Source organism: Polistes fuscatus, unplaced genomic scaffold (genome assembly GCF_010416935.1).
Source record: "Polistes fuscatus isolate 324 unplaced genomic scaffold, CU_Pfus_HIC Scaffold5, whole genome shotgun sequence".
NCBI classification, from domain to species: Eukaryota; Metazoa; Arthropoda; class Insecta; order Hymenoptera; family Vespidae; genus Polistes; species Polistes fuscatus.
In genome coordinates, this window is record NW_025113129.1 from 10,896,803 (window position 1) to 10,914,362 (window position 17,560).

At 33.3% G+C, this 17,560-nt stretch overlaps 1 protein-coding gene across 1 annotated transcript in view; it reads right to left on the minus strand.

Moving 5' to 3' along the window:
* LOC122522127 (regulating synaptic membrane exocytosis protein 2) overlaps positions 1-17,560 on the minus strand; it is a 135,974-nt gene that overhangs the window by 74,707 nt on the left and 43,707 nt on the right. The window contains exons 10-14 of the mRNA XM_043642938.1: positions 17,082-17,105; positions 12,679-12,946; positions 9,293-9,535; positions 8,557-8,742; positions 1,551-1,580 (exon numbers count right to left, since the gene is read on the minus strand). Coding sequence (XP_043498873.1) covers positions 1,551-1,580; positions 8,557-8,742; positions 9,293-9,535; positions 12,679-12,946; positions 17,082-17,105 — 751 coding nt within the window. The remainder of the gene's footprint in view (positions 1-1,550; positions 1,581-8,556; positions 8,743-9,292; positions 9,536-12,678; positions 12,947-17,081; positions 17,106-17,560) is intronic.

Sequence of the window (17,560 nt, forward strand, 5' to 3'; positions counted from 1 at the left end):
TTTATACCACGAACGTTATGACGGGGGTTGTGTGTATGCACCCAGCAGCATCAGAAACACGGAGCCAGGAAACTGGACGTTGCCCAAACTGCGGTTTTGGAAGGATTTTACGTATACGAAAGACACTACTGAAAACCTTCCTGCCCGTCTGGCATTGCAATTGCACTAAGTAAACGTTTTCTAGAAGCCAAACTCTTTTCTTTTTAATTTTTGCTTTACCTTATTTTTTTCTTTTTTTATTATTATTATTATTATTATCGTTAATATCTTTTATGTTTCTTTTTTCTTCTTTCTTCTCGTTTTTCATATTTACTTGGAATGTACTATACGCTATCTCAACTATTATGCAATCCGGTAGATTTTAATTCATTATTTCTTCGCATTGTTATTAATACTTTTTCTTTTTTCTCCTTTTTTCTTTTTGTTTTTCTCTTGCTATCTATATTCTATCTATTTTTTGTCTACCTATTTATTTATTTACTTATCTATCTATCTATCTTTATTTTAATTTATTTTCTCGTCTTAAATGAGAATTATAACTAATTCGAATCTAATTATAATAAATAGAAATGTCAATGATTCTTATATATATAATTTGAATTTTTATATATAAGAAACAAACAAGAAAGAAAAAGGAAAAGAAAAAATAAAGAAAAACGAAAAAAGGTAAATTATGCGAACAAGCGTATGGCAGGGTGAATGTCTAAGAAAGTGCCTAAAGTGGGTTCTCACGTCCCTCTAAATTACATTCGCACCTATTCAATTAGAATATGATGTGTATAACGTGTAAACGAATATTTCGATTGTTAATGAGAATCGTGACATATTTGTTCGAAATCTACGAGGTCGCACGAAAGGTATGCGAGATTCTTGTGTAACCAATAGGTGCGAATGTTTCTATATATTACATGTACTTATGTGTATATAAATACACACATTTATATATATATATATATACACATACATACATTGTAAACTTTTTCATGCAATCAGTCGATCGTTCAGTCACAAATTTGCATCTACGAATAAAAACGCGTCCAATGTGTATATGTGTGTGTGTGTGTGTGTGTGTGTGTGTGTGTGTGTGAGTTTGTGTTTTCGTGTAATAAATGTATATTCAATTATTTGTATATTAGTATATATGTACGTGTGTTATTTCTATATTGTTAAATAAAAAACAAAGTTTGTACTTTGCTCTCGTTAATCGTACGATTTGTTTTTCAATGGAATAAAAAGGTAAAGGAATAAAAAAAAAAATTATGAGGAAAAAAATGTTCAACAAAAGAATAAAAAATGACTCATCTACGCGACAAGGCTATTGTATTAGGTATTATATATATATATATATATATATATATATATATATGAATTATTATTAGTATTATTATTATTATTATTATTATTATTATTATTATTATTATAATAAACCTAGCGGGTGAAAAAAGGATGCAAGAACTTTTGTGTGTGTATTTATGTGTGTGTATGTGAGAGAATGCGTGATACGTGATAAAGTAGGAGTATATATAAAGTATAAGTTGTAGTGGCCGTACCGCTTATAATTTGACGGCATATTATGAAACCTAAAAAATAAATAACAAAACAGACGATTAAAAGTCGAAAAATCAAAGCGACGCGTTTCATCATATATATATATTTTTATTTTGTTTTTAATTATTTTATTTTTACTAATTCATTTAATAATTCTATATATGTGGTTTTTTTCGTCATACTTTTGTCGATCGCTGTGTGTTTAAATTTCGTCGATTAATTTTTTATTGTTATCATATTATGGTCATTACGTGTTCTTCATTTTTGTATTATATATTTTTCTTTTTGATTATTTTCGCAACATTTCACAATCGCTCGCTCACTCACTCACTCACTCACTTACTCGCTCTTTTTCTCTCATCTTTCTGTCTTTCATTCTTTCTCTCTTTCTTTCTCTCTCTCTCTCTCTCTCTCTCTCTCTTTCGGTTTTCTCCCTTCAAGCACGTTCGTTCTCGGGAAACGAAGCGAGGGCGCAATGATCTCGACGCGAGAGGGTGTCGAAGGCCGATCGATTTTACGTTGTTCGTAGAATAAAATCGTAACGCGCGTTTACTATCCCCGTTTATATCGAAACAAAAACTTTTAACTCGACGACAACAACAACAACAACAACAACAACAACAACGAATACAACAAATTATCGTCATTAAAAAACTGTATCAAACATTTCATCCCTCATCCTTATCTTTTGTTTGTTCCTGTAAATAATCCTAACCACACACACACACACACACACACACATACACATATATATATTTTTATATATATAAGAAAAATACAATTTTTAAAATTGGAAAAAAGAGATATCGCAAGAACTCGAAACGAGAAAAGAGATTTAGGATTTCTAAAATCTACTTTTGAAAAATCAGTTCTCGATCGAGCATGCGGTTAAAGGTATCCATCCCTTAGCATTAGATCACTATCGTCGTGTTCGTTTCACTGTGGCCAGAATGTACGTGACCCAGATTCGAAGACGTTCCTCGCTGGCTCGATCTTTCTCTACGAAGTGTCCCTGTGTATGTTCCACCCTTTAAACCATCCCACCCCAACCCCACCCCAACCTCCCTCTACCCTCCTCTTCCCTCTTCATTCTTCACCCCGTTCTTTTCTATCTCTATCTCTATCTCTCTTCGCTCTGTTGTCCTACTATGTTTATCGTACAAAAATATCTTTCGAAAATACTTTTCAAAATTGCATAATACGAATTGTATCAAATGACAAATAAAAAAGAACTTATTGCATTTGGTATCATCGAGTTGATCGTAAAATTCGTGCCGAGTTTTTTTTTCCATAATAAAAATGTGTTTATTCGTAATGAAAATATTTAATCGAAACATATGTACGTAGAGGTTCGTAGATTAAATAATTTCGAATCTATTCTTTAGTAACAAATACAAAAATATTGTTCTTACGTTGGACTCGTTACTTTTCAAGACGTTATTAAATCGGCAAGAATTTTCTTGACGATACGTTAATACGATTAAACTAGCATAAGATTCATGCAAGAAAAATGTGAATTACGTTAAAGATAGTCATGATAATGATGTAGATATACACACACACACATAGAGAGACACACACGTAGTTTCTTTCTCATTCGTCCAATGGATTTATTAATGTACCCTGGGTGAAACCCTTTCGGATAATCCTATTAGGCGAAATTGAAGGTTATTAAATATGTACGGGCGACGAGAGGCCGGTTATTTCTCCGATATCGGGAAGACTCCTCCCCCCTCCTCCCCCACCACCACGACGTTTCAATTATTTTGCTCGGCCCGTTTTCCGCAGACTCGTATACGCAGAAAAGAGAAAGGAGAAAGAGAAAGAGAAAGAGAGAAAAAAAGAAATGTTAAGTCTCATTCTATGCTGTGGCAAAGCAAAAAGGCACGCAGACCAGATTCAGGACAGGGTGGATTAGCGAAGCGCATGCGATTTCAAATGGTTTCCAGAGATTCCAGGCTCGTTGTTAGAAGCACAAGCTATCGAAGGGAACTGGGTTTAGGAGGAAAAGGGAAAGAAATAGAAAGAGAGAGAAAGATATATATCTATATATATAAAAAAAGGTTTTACGAGTCTCGAACACTACCCTCAAGCACCCTCCCTTTCCCTCTCGGAGGCCCATCGTCCATTGCTTCATGGATGACCTACACTTCCATTCACCTCGTTCGCCAACGTGTTAGTTCTCAATGAAGAACGTGGATATCACGGGATTGGGAATAAGAAATCGAGGACACAATCGTGAAAATCTTCTTTTCTTTTCTTTTGAAGGACGTACTGAAGAGATAAAGAGAAAAAAAGGGAGAGAGAGAGAGAGAGAGAGAGAAGGGGGAGGAAGATAAGGGGGATGATTTTTGTTTTCAAGAGTCCTTTAGTTGACGGGAAGAAGAAGAAGAAACCAGATGATCACGAATTTGGAATCAGTTTGAAGATGAGAGGATCGTAGACGATAACTCGAGTTTGAGAGTTTCCGGGTAACGGAACAAGATTTTGTTACTTCGAGTACAATTCGACCTATTTATATATGTATACATATATATATATGTGTGTATCTAGATATATTTATAAAGATAAATGATACAAAAGAAGAAAGAGAGAGAAAGAGAGATAGAGAGAGAGGATATTAATTTAATCGAGCGTTGATTCGCGATTCGGAACGAAAATAGGTACGCAAATGTATTACCGGCTGATAAAAGAAAAATAAGTAGAAAGAAAAAAACAATGATAGATATAAGAAACGAATTAAAGCGAATCGAATGGGTATGTAAGAGAAACAGGGACATAAGAAAAATAAAAGAATAAGAGAAAATAAGGAAACGTTCGTGCTTGTCTCGAGTGTATCACGGGTTAACGAGATGCAATTAACATGACTCTCAATTGCGATCGTTTAAGAACACTTTTGATATTTTCCAAAGATACCAGACGAGAGAGAATTGTTGAAAGCCATAGTTATAAGATGATAAGAAATAGAAACGGAAGAATGAAAGAAATAATAATAGAGATGGAATAATGGAAATAAAGAAAACGACTCACTCGGTGTAATCCATAATTGACGTTTGCCTTCCACCAATACCACGACGACGAGCACCACGATTACGATCACGATGATCACCACCACCACTACCACCACCACCACCACCAACACCACCAACACCACCAGTAACATAAGCACCATTTTGCATAAACATTAACGATCAAATTCTGGAATAAAGTCGAGACCAAGACTTCATTTTCATCCAAAAGAAACGTTGTAATTTACATTGGCCGATATACGCCTCAGCCATTCCCCCATTTCATTCCCATTAACATTTCGCAAGCTCTTGAAATCTACTCTACTCTCTGGTAAATATTTCAAACGCAACTACAAATTAACAAGCTTCTTCTCCCTCTCTCTCTCTCTCTCTCTCTCTCTCTCTTTCTCTCTTTCTCTGCTACTCCCCTTGGAATGAAAAACGTGCTGACACGATAAACACCGGTCGATTCGAAACTTTTCAAAGTCCCTTCTAGCACATCGAGGACACGATCATAGTCACTCTCTCTCTCTCGCTCTCTCTCTTTTTCTCTCCTATTTGTTAGTCAGTACGCGATATTGCGTCGACTTCTTTCTTCGAAAAATCATTCCATGGAGCCACCCTTAAGACACTTTCAAATCTCCTTCTCCTGTCTCTTTCCAACCACATAAATTACCTCTACAGTCTACCTATTTTCCTTCTTCTCTCTCTAACCCTCTCTAATTTAGTTCTCTCTCTCTCTCTCTCTCTCTCTCTCTCTCTCTCCGTCACTTCCTCTTCTTCCTTTTCTTTACTTCGAACAACGAGAAGAAAAGGATACCCACGGTAAAAAGCACTTTGCACTCACAAATAACGATCGGACGTCATCGTTGGAATATTAATATGGATATATATACGAGAAAGAGAGAGAAAGAGAGTTCAGAAGCGGCTTCCGCAGCCAGCGGTGGTTGCAGGCCAACTGGCATGTCAATTGGCTTGTTGCCCAGTTTTATAACTTGGCTTACTATCTCTCTCTTACTCCTACTCTCTCCTTTCTCCCTCTCTCTCTCTCTCTCTCTTTCTCTGTCTCACTCTCTGACTCACTCTTAACATAGAATCACACAAGCACGTACAAGCTAGTCTCCTACAACTCCTTCTTCCACCACCCCTTTCCTTCTACCTCCAGCATTGTTCCTAGATATCTATCTATCTATCTATCTATCTATCTATCTATCTATCTATCTATCTATCTATCTATCCATTTATCTAACTATCTATCTTTCTCTTTCTCTTTCTCTTTCTATTTCTATTTCTCTATTTCTCAAGCTACCCTCGACGTACACTCGACTCGACGGCTTTACGTCGAAATGACGTCGACGTACCCAAGACAAAGATGGATGTTCGACTAGCTTTTCCGCAGAGTCGCCAGAGCTTCGACCCTCTTTCAAAAAAAAAAGAAAAGAAAAAATATATATGTATATATATATATACCTATAACATATAATGAAGCCAAATATTCGATCTTCCACTGACATATTTGGTATGTGTTGACAAACGACCATTTGAATCTTGATATTCTCCAATTTTGATCTCTCTCTCTCTCTCTCTCTCTCTCTCTCTCTCTCTCTCTCTCTCTTTCACGGTAACATATATATATTCTAATCTATAAACTATTAGATGAGAAAAATCAATCGTTCAGAACAACACTCGTTTAGTTTTGTTAAGAAAGTTTCTTATCGATTGATGGTAATTAGATTATCGAAGTTACGGAGCTTTTTTCTTTTGGGGAAAGGGATTTTATTGAAATTGGAGTTTATGTTAACTCGTAAATAGGAACGAATAAAGATCGGAAGTTGTTGACGTGAGTAACAATAATTGTTGTTAACTTTGACGAGAAGTTTCTCCAAAATAATAGAACGAGTCCGTTCTTTCGTGAATGTGACTCACGTTTTCTAACTTTCCTCCTTCTCCTTCTCCTTCTCCTCCTCCTCCTCCTCCTCCTCCTCCTTCTCTTCTTCCTCCTCTTCTCTCGCTCGAGAAAACTTTTCTTTTCTTTTTTTACGAAAATGCAACGGAGGAAGAATAAACGTCACTCTCGAGGATCTATGAACTCGGATCGGGGATCACGCGATAGTTGAACTGTACGATATTGTTTTGTTTTTTTTTTTTTGGTTTTATTTCTTTGTTCTTATTTAAAATGATTAATGAGTCAATCGTTAATGATATTTTGGTAAAAATTGAAAATTATTATTTTGATATGACGAACGATATTTGAAAAATAATCGGTCGAATTTGATTTTACTACTTTTTTGTTCTGTTTTTATGATTATTAAATGTAACGAATGATTATTATTATTATTATTATTATTATTATTATTATTATTATTATTTAAGAAAAAAGAAATCGTTAAACCTGAGGGATACAAATATATGCATTTACTGTTAAATCCATGGTAGTACAATCTTTCGAAAAACTTTGAGTTGGGTGGAATATTCGTGTTGATAGGTTCGTCGTTTATTTGATTATTATTGAAAAAGAAAAGAAAAAAAAAAGACACAACATATCCATGCTGAGATTCCAAATACGAGGCTTACGTGGCCAGTTTCTTGCGATTTCGGTCGTGTTTCGACCTAATGGTGATGACCCCGTTGGATTGCCATCTTATCTTGCCGTCGAGAAGAAGAAGAAGAAGAAGAAGAAGAAGAGAAGAAGAAGAAGAAGAAGAAGTAGAAGAAGTAGAAGAAGTAGAAGAAGTAGAAGAAGTAGAAGAAGAAGAAGAAAGAGGAGAAGTAGAAGAAAAAAAAGAAGAAAAAGGAGAAGGAGAAGAAGAAGAAAAAGAAGTAGTAGTAGTAGAAGAAGAAGAAGAAGAAGAAGAAGAAGAAGAAGAATCATCGAGGTTGAGCGATTCCAATATTTCTTGGTACGACGAACGAATCACGGATTGCGAAGTTAATCGACCGAAATCGCCAGAGACTGGCCCTAAAATTATTTACATTGATCGATAGTTTGTTTCCTTGTTTTTGTTTTGTTTTTTTTTTTTATATTTTTTTTTTTCATTTTGTCTTTTATTTTTTCCTTTCATTTTTTTCTATTTTTTTTTTGTTTTTTTTTTTCTTACGGCGTAGAAAAGTATTTGATTACAAGCAAACGATCGAAAGTTTTTTTCTAGCCCTTTTCTTTTTTTCTCGAAAGGACAAATAATGACACTCATTTTCAATGTTCGCGGGCCGTAAACATATACTTTTTCCTTCGAAGCTTTCTTTTTCTGTTTTTGTATTTGTTTTGTTTTGTTTTGTTTTTTTGTTTACGTAACACATCGATAAACAACAACACAGATGAAAAATAGTCAAAATCGTATTACACGAGATACGATTTAATCGGTTCCGCTTTTTCGTTAAGAAACATTTACGACAACGATTGTTTAATCGCGCATACGAGTATCATTGGCCCTCTTCTTTGTGATTGACAATTTTATATTCTGATTAAATTCATATCTTCCTTTCCCGTAATAAAAAGAAAAGAAATAAAAAAGAAAAAAAAGAAAAAATAAAAAACAAAAAAACAAAAACAATCAATCGCGCGTTCAAACGAAAAGAAAGAAAAAAAAACAAAAACAAAAACAAAAACGTTTCATTTGCAATTCAAAAAACTATTTTATCCCTTTAATTTATAATCCACAAAAGAAAAAAAAAAGAAAAAAAAAAAATACTATACTAGTATAATTCGAATCCCGACGATTGGTTGCGTGGAAAAAAAGATCACCCCCTCCCCCCTTCCCCAGAAAAAAATAAAAAGATATACACATATCGAATTCGAAGTCGAGAATAATAATAGATATTGAAACGCAAACAAACTAACAAACAAATAAACAAACAAACAAACGAACAAACGAACGAACGAACGAACGAACAAACGAAAAAAAATACAAAAGTAAAAATAAATAGAAGAAGATATACGATATATTTTTCGGGGCGTGTTGTTATCGTCGTCGTCGTCGTCGTTTCTAAAGAATGGCCTTACCTGGAGGAACTGCCGATACTACTTATGCTGGCACCGTCAGCCGTTCGTCTCTGTTCCCTGGAGACGTCGCAATCCGTGAAGTCGCACTCCGAAGTGTCGGAATCGCTTAATCTCGATGTTGTCGACGGCGGGCTAAGATGGCAATCCACCGGAGTTATCACCATATCCTCGGCCTCCTGATAATGCCTGCAGGATATCAAACTTCGCTTTAACAAGCGCGTACTCCTCCTTTTCTCGAATTATTTCCAAAAAAGGTCACACACTTGGCAGCCTCCAAATATAGGACAGGTATTCCGGTTTTAACGATTCCTCTCTCTCTTCTCTCTCTCTCTCTCTCTCTTTCTTTCTATCTTTCTCTCTCTCTCTCTCTCTCTCCCTCTCTCGCTCGCTTTTTCGATTTTGTTCTTAATCGATATCCTTGATATTCCTAGGCTCGATTACCCAACTCGATCGAGATCGTTTTTATACAACGCATTACGATTAAACACACTCTACTTCTTTTTATTTATTTATTTAATTTATTTCCATATACGTGTCTGGTTTTTCTATTTTTTTTTTTTTTCGTATTTATTTAATATGCGCCTAAGTATTTCCACGAAATACGCGCACTTATTTTATACGTAATGTATATCCTTTATAGGTTTCCTTTTTGTATATCGTTCGTTGAGATAGATTTATTCAATATTTCTATATTATGTACTATGTATGGTAGTAGTAATAAATATAATGTACTTACCGATGTTCCGCGTGTACCCTCAATGTATGCCATTCTATTTCGTCGTCCAATGGTGCAGCAGCCAATTCTATGACGACCTCACCGAGAAAATCGTTCGCGTCGTACCTCCCGTAATCCCAAACTGTTATCTCCAATGCCCTCTTTCTAAGCTCCGATCTTCTTATCCCGTTGTAAACGAATGTCTGATTCCATTGAGGATCATTCGTGTTCGCCAATGTTTTCGTTCGTCTCTTTGACTTCTCGCTAATGCAAACGCAAATGCAAATAATAATAATAATAATACAGAATGTGTAATATATTATATACGATTTCATTTTTGATCATTTTCTTTGTAACCTGTTCGCACCTATTACGATATTCTTTCATCATTACATTGAAATCGAATGGTTAAATTCTTTGAAATTTAGTAAACAAATTTTTGTTTAATTTACCGAGTGTAGAATGGAAAATAATTACGAGAACGTAGGAGATATTAAAAAAAAATATAATACACGAAGATTATAGAGAATGTGGGTTCTAGTTTTTCGGTTACGTCAAATTTTAACAGACGTATTTTCTGTAAGTGAGAATAAGAAAAATAATTTATTCTTTTTTCTTTTCTTTTTTTTTCTTTTTCAATTTTATTTCACATCCAATTACGACGTGTTCCACCAATGCTTCTCTTTCGTCCAATAACCAGAATAAGAAACTAATTTCTTCTTTTCTTCCTTTTAACTTTCTTTTTTTTTATTTTATTCTTTTCTTTCCAATGTGCGTCACGTTCCAAACCTTTTCGAACGATAACTTAGAACAGGTATGGGAAGGGGGGGGTACGCAGAAATTTGCTTAACCAGTTCCCCATTTAAACTTTCTCTCCTCGTATTCCCGAAGAAACCCGGAAGTTTACTTGAAAATTTATCCCCTTCCTCCAACTTCCAGCCCTATTTTCCTTTTATAAAAGAAAAAGAAAAAAAAAGAGAGGTGGATGGGGGGGAAAAGAAGAGCAACGCTATATCGATAAAGAAAATGTTCTTTTTCCCACCGAAAAATGGGTGAATAATATCGGTTCACCGTCGTAGAAAACGAATCCGCACTGCGTTGAAATTTCCTTCTTTCCTTCCTTCCTTCCTTCCTTCCTTCCTTCCTACTTTCTTTCCTTTCCTTCTCTTCTCCTCTCCACTCATTACTTTGGTTTACTTTACTTTACATTCTACGTTAAAAGTAGGTTCCATGACCTTTTTATTAGCTCACGAAATAATCCAAATCGCGTGATCGACCGACGTAACTTTTGCGCAACGTTGAACGAACATCGTTGAAAACTTCGTTGAAACATAATCGCGTGTTATTTTTCTTTTTCTACACTTTTCTTTTTTTTTTTTTTTTTATAAATACGAGTAAGATAATAATACGCACACACCGACAGACACATATATATATATCCGAAAAAAAGAAAAAGCCAACGATATAAATCTTTGGAAATATTAAATTTACTTCTACTAAATTACTTCGAGTCGCGTTGCAACCGAGGAAAATTTATTCCAAGTTGTTGTTGCAGAAATGGGAAAGAGAAGTAACAAAAAAAAAAAACAAAAAAAGCAACATAGACACAAGTTGATAAAAATTAGCTTTCACTCGCAAGACTTTTGGCTCGGTGTTCTCTAACTGATATATCAATGTATCTGTGTGTGTGTGTGTGTTGTGTGCGCGCACGAAAACTCGGTGAAAGGAGAGAAAATCCGAAAGATATGTATACACGTTTGGACGTAGAAAGAGAGAAAGAAAGAGATAGAGTTAATGGAAGGATTTGTAAAGTTAACGAAACGAGCAAAACTTCAGGGCCATTAGGCGTCGAGAGAAATCGTTGGCACTACGGCCAAGTTTTCTCGACGAAAGGGTTTTCCCTTTTCCCGGAGACCTTTCTCTCTCACTTTTTGGCTCAAATACCGGCGAGAAAACTGCTTCTTCGTCAAATTATTTATCTTACAAGACGATAGTCTCGACATTTTGGCGCCCACGAGCATAGATACCTACTTTCTACCTACCTACGCGATGTGATAACGTGAAAGAAGAAAAATGCTGATAATGTTCCATAGATCTTAGTTTTATATTCAATCTTTTATGTACGCAGTATATTATTTTCAATGTTTCGAAGATTTTTTATTGCTACGGTCGAGTAATATTTTATATCAATGGTTGTCTAAAGATATCAAATATCTGTCAAAGTTATTTGATTAATAAAAAAAAGTTAATGAAAAAAAAAAAGAAATAAATAAAAAAATATTGAAAATTTCTAGATGCCATAACTCGTTGTTGTATTACGATTTTAAAAGATACACACTGTGGTTACTCGTTGAAATCGTATTGACATTCTTCCTACTAATATTATTAAACTAAAAAATATTGATTTCTATTTAACAAAAATTCCTATAATTCTTGTATCAGAAATATATCGACGTCTATAAAATAACTTTGATACATATTAAATTCCTCTCTCAAAATTTAACAATTTTTTTCTTTATTATAAAATCAACGTAATAAAAAATACTCGAATATATTGTTTAAAATGATACACACTCTCCGTGTGTATGTAATTATTTGAATTTCATTAACTTCTTATACAAAAGGTTATCGTAACTCTTTATAAATTCAATTAGAAGTTAATCATATTCTAATGTAAGATTTCATAGAAAATTTAATTGGAAGGTAATTGCTAACAGTAATTGTCGACATTTAAACGAGAGAAGCTAATTTCTCTCTAATCGTTCACTCTGGAATTCAACAACGTAAGGCTACAACGTTCCTACTGAAATGTTCTCTCTCGTTGGGATGCTTGCCAATGACCTATGTATGTATATATGTGTATCCTATGTAATATGTATATACGTATGTTGGTTAGATAAACTTTATGCGACACTTTCATCAAATTGCAGACAGCCTGGAACGATCCTGGAGAGAAGTTACCCAGTAACTGTCGTACGAAGGCCACGGGGACACGTTGTCTAAACAATGTTACGAAATATTCTTTCAACCAATTATCTTCCTTCAACCACGAGAGTCTGTCTTCCTTCTTTTAATCTAATTATTACTTATTTTTTCATTTTCTTCTTCTTCTTCTTCTTCTTCTTTATGCAACGTTTATTAAAACGACAATCCTGACACGAGGATAATAATCCCACGACGTATACTAATTTATCACGAACATCTTTTCAAAGAAAATTATTCGAGACACAACCGATTATTATATTTCATATTATTTTTATACATCTAATTTATTTATCATTTATTTGATCATTTCGTCGAATACCAAACAACGCGAACTTCCAAATTTGTCAACCTAATTCCCAAAAATAGGTTGGATATTTGTTGCTATTGATTAATAATTTAAAAAAAAAGAAAATAGGACTTACCTTCTATCAGGAAGTAGGAAGATCTTGGCGTAAGGATTTCTCATTTGACCATCAGGACGAGGGTTAAGAGCCGATGCGCAAACGACAGTGACCAATAGTTGAAGTGCTACAGGATCGAAGGCTAACTTCACTTGAAGATCACCACCGACGTTGATGTTTCCCGTCGTTGCTCTACGTCCATGCCTGACACGTCCTTGAGCGTTTAGGTCCGGTGAGCCAGGTGACGTCACTAAAACCGACGGTTTCTCGCGCCTCGCGTCGTACAATTCTGCAAGTGATATCGTATTGTCCCGGCAATGCCTTTAATTCACATTGTTTGTTTTCACCAAATTTACAAACAACGATGATTTAACGATTGATTTAGGGTGAGAGAAAGAGAGAGAGAGAGAGAGAGAAAGAGAGAGAGGGTTTTATATCAAAAACATGACTCAAAGGGTTACAGAAGGCGTGGGGTACGGGTGGGAGGGGCTTAATATTTTTTAATTGGGTTGGCTAAAAAATTCATGCCGATATATATATATATATATACACAGATTGAATATTTTTATTCAAAAAAAAATCGGCAAGAACTTTTTCAAGGCAATTTAACGTAAATTCGTATGATTGACCAAATTAATTGAAGCCGATTTTAATGAACAATTGTATTATGCGCACGATTCAAAAAATTCAGTTTAGTTTGTATAACATCTTTCGTTATTATTTTCGCCCATAAAAACCACGTACACCACTTTATATATTAAAAATATGAATTGGCACGAACTTGTTGAACAACCCAATATATTTAAACAATTTCTTTATTTTTAAGTCTATAAATTACGATATATATATATATATATAAAAGGATACAAAAAGGATAAATTAGAAATGATTGCAATGATTCGATATGAGTAATATATTTCATGTTAACAAGTACGATACCTAGGTATGTATGTAGGTTCAAAGCGATATGTTAATTTATTATCGATAGTGTCCATCCAGGTAGCATAGAGTATATAAAGCCAATAAGAGTGAGAAAGAGAGAGAAAGACAGAGAGAAAGAGGGAGAATGAGGGAGAGTATAACGGGGGGAACTCACGCGAACGATAATAATTTGTACCCCTAGAATGTTCGATCGTATCGCTCGTAATTTAATTAAAAGACTCTTCTGTGCGAATACGGAAGATAGGACAACAACAACGAGATGATCCACGCGAGAGGAGATTATATTTTGCTCGTAAAACGAAACACTTCTCTCTCCCTCTCTCTCTCTCTCTCACACACACACTCTCACTTTCACTCTCACTCATTCTCTTTCTCTATCTCTCCCTCTCTCTCTCTCTCTCTCTTTCTCGTACGTTTCAATAAAGCTAATCCACGACGCGTTCTCATCATCGAATCACTGCACGGGAAATTTGATGAGATTAATGAAACATCGTTCCGCTCAGCGAGAGAACGTTTTTATTTTCATATTTTTTATTTTTATTTTGTTTATTTCCCTCCGAGCGCACGATGAAAATTATTAATGTTTATTTTTATTTATCTTTCATTTGTAAAAGAAATATATCCTGTATCTTTTTATAGACGCGGTATCTTTTTATAGATCTCTTGTCGATTTATTATTATTATTATTATTATTATTATTATTATTAATTATTAACCCTTTGCATTCGGACGTACCAGCAATTCGATTTTACGCATATTTAGTGAATTTCTTAGAGCTATCTTGAAATAATTTCACATACTATTTAATATTTGAAATTTTTTATACTTCAAGGAAAAACATTTGTTAAACATTAAGCAATCTCCAAGATACAATATCAGTTTGTTAGTACAACTATCACAGTAATATGTGGTTTGATGTCTTGTGTCAGACTTAATTCGTTCTGACCAAACTTTGCAATCCTTCTTAACTGATGTTAGTATAGCAAGTAACATTTTATTAATATTAATAATAATAATTATAATAATAATAATAATTGTTATGAGATAATGGTAATAGAATACTTTCAATAAAATAGATCAAAGCCTACGAACATTCGGGATCGTTTATTACGAAAGCAAGTATATTCATTTTGTTTTTTAAATCGAAAAACACATAATTTTCATGAACTATTAATAAAACATAAAAATTATGTTTTCTTAATTTGAAAAAAAAAAGTTAAAATGAATTTAACGTCACTTTCATAATAAATTGTTCATTATTATAATATATGTATATAAATATTATATATACAGGGTATTTCATAATATATGGGACCAACTTTCAGACTTGGGCAGGGGATTGAAAAATAATGAAAAAAGTTCATAGAAACGCGTGTCCTGATTTCCTTGTTTCGAAGTAATGTAATAGCTAGTTTTGTGTTCCAATAATCTAGTTAATTTTCACAGATGTTCAAAATTACCATCCTCTGTTTAGTATCCAATCTTGCAGTCATTGTATCATCAAATTTCATAGTTTTCACAAAATTTCAGATATCATTCGAGTACACTTGTTCGAATGTTTTCAATGCTAACCAATTGGTATAAATTATGCAATAATTTTCAAATATATCCTCGAAAATACAAATCTAATAATGCATTGGTAATAATTTGAACGCGAAACAAATAGAAAATAATGAAGTGCTATTAGTAAGAGAACCGATTAAACTCTAATGACTAAATTTAATTAACTTAATGTACGACATCAAATGGGACAAGAAATATCCGCAAGAGACAGAGCACCATTTAGAAATACAAACCGAGGATGATCTGTGAAGATAAGCTATCCGGGGATTATCGAAACCTAAAGGTAGCTATAAGCTTTGGAACAAGATCAAATAGGTCAAACATAGTTCCATGAACTTTTTTCATGATTTTTTATGTAAAATTAGAACTCATATTTTACGAAGCACCCTGTATATATATATATATATACATACATATAATATTACATATATGTATTATTAATGGATGTATTTACATACAAATAGGGGCTGGGGGTGTACGGTGATAAATAGAATTGTTATTAAAAAAAAAAAAAAAATCAAAAAAAAAAATTATATACATTCCTCGGGTTTATATCGATGATATAATGTGCCGGTAATTATCACTGTGGAATAAGTCAACAAATAATTTTAATATAAAATAAATCGTAAGATTTATCTTTTACCATTTATTGACTTACAATGGAAAAGACGAAGTTGACACAAGATACTGATTTTTTTTTTTTTTTAATTCTACATAATTATAGGAGTCCATCAGAACCATACACTGCGCAAGCAATAAGATTAAATACTTAACTTTTTCGAAGATAACGAAGGGAGCAGTGTCACATGCATTCTTATTAACATATCAATTCTTTACAAATGCAAATATAAATTTTTTACGAATTAATTCATTAGAAAAAAAAATTCTAGAAAACATATACATGGATGAGTTGAAAAGTTTTGAGCTTTATGATTTTCCACAACGTGTTAGGCTCAAAACTGTTCAACCCATCTATGTACATACTTTCTATAATTTCTTTTCTTTGGGGGAAATTTAATTGTAAAAAATTAACATTCTCATGTAACATAAAACGAATTGTTATATAAGAATGCATCGAAAAATTTCTTCCTTTGCTCTCTTGGAAGTAGTTGAGTATTTGATCTTACTGTTTGAACAGTGATATGATGATTTTGATGGATACCTGCAATTGTGCAAAATTGAAAAATAATTAATATCCTGTCGACTTGGATTTTTTTCTTGTTAGTCCACTGTCATAATTATCAACACAATTATATAAGTAATATGTACATAATACATAGGTAAATAGATATATATATATTTTATATATTAAAAATATATTTATATTTCAATCAGTGGAGAGAGACAAGCACGGAACGGCAAAATATTACTGCATAGAAATATTTAATATTTAAATATCGTCACATATACGGATAGATAAATATATATACGTATAAAGTTTAAAAAATGTTGTTGCTCCCATAAGAACTAAGTCCTTGTTAAAAGGACGGGTGTAAGTACTTCAGCAAGGGAAGGGGGTTTATTTTTAAAAGAGAACAGAGTGGCTTTGGTTCGAGGAAGAAGAAGGGTTTGGGAGTTGTAGAAAAATTGGAAAGAGAGGTGCATCAGCACTACGATCTACACTCTACGATAAAACACATCGATAATATAATACACAAAGCGGAGATCGAACTGTCAATCATCATACGTTTTCCAATTCATTTTTTTGTAAATGTTCTTCTTTCTTTTTTTTCTTTTTTGTACAAATTCGATCAATTCTTATTCGAAAGGATTGAAAGGGAGTGTGAGAAAAAGAAATTGAAAAAAAGAAGGAGGAGATTACAGTAACGAAATAAAAGAAGGGAAAGAAATTCGCGAGAGGGTTAAGGTTGGTGGTGGTTTGTTTGCTTTTTTTTTTAAAAAAGAAATTTAAAGCCTACCCCATAGAATACATTTCTTAAGACCTGGAATGCGAAAAATCATATAATCTGTGATAATATAGCGCCGTGTCTAATATAAGCTTAAATACACTTACAATCTATTGTTTTTAGAGATATAAAATAAAAAAAAAAAAACAAAACAAATATACGTAACAAATGAGGAAGATTTTTGTTCTATCTGTATATAAGATACTTGTGTATGTAGACGTGTGTATGTGTATAAGTATTCGGCTTATAATAATATAATAATAATAATAATGTATTAATAATCTATATGGAAACTCGACATCGAACTATTTCAACGTTACTTTCTACTTAATTCGTGTCACCACTACGACACCACTACATACTTAGTTTCTTAATTACGCAGACAAATCTTATAAGCGTAACGTGTAACGTTTAATTATCTTCTAAGTCCTCGAGAACGTTAAAAAAAAAAACAATGATTTAAAATAATTAAACAAATATATTATTGAACG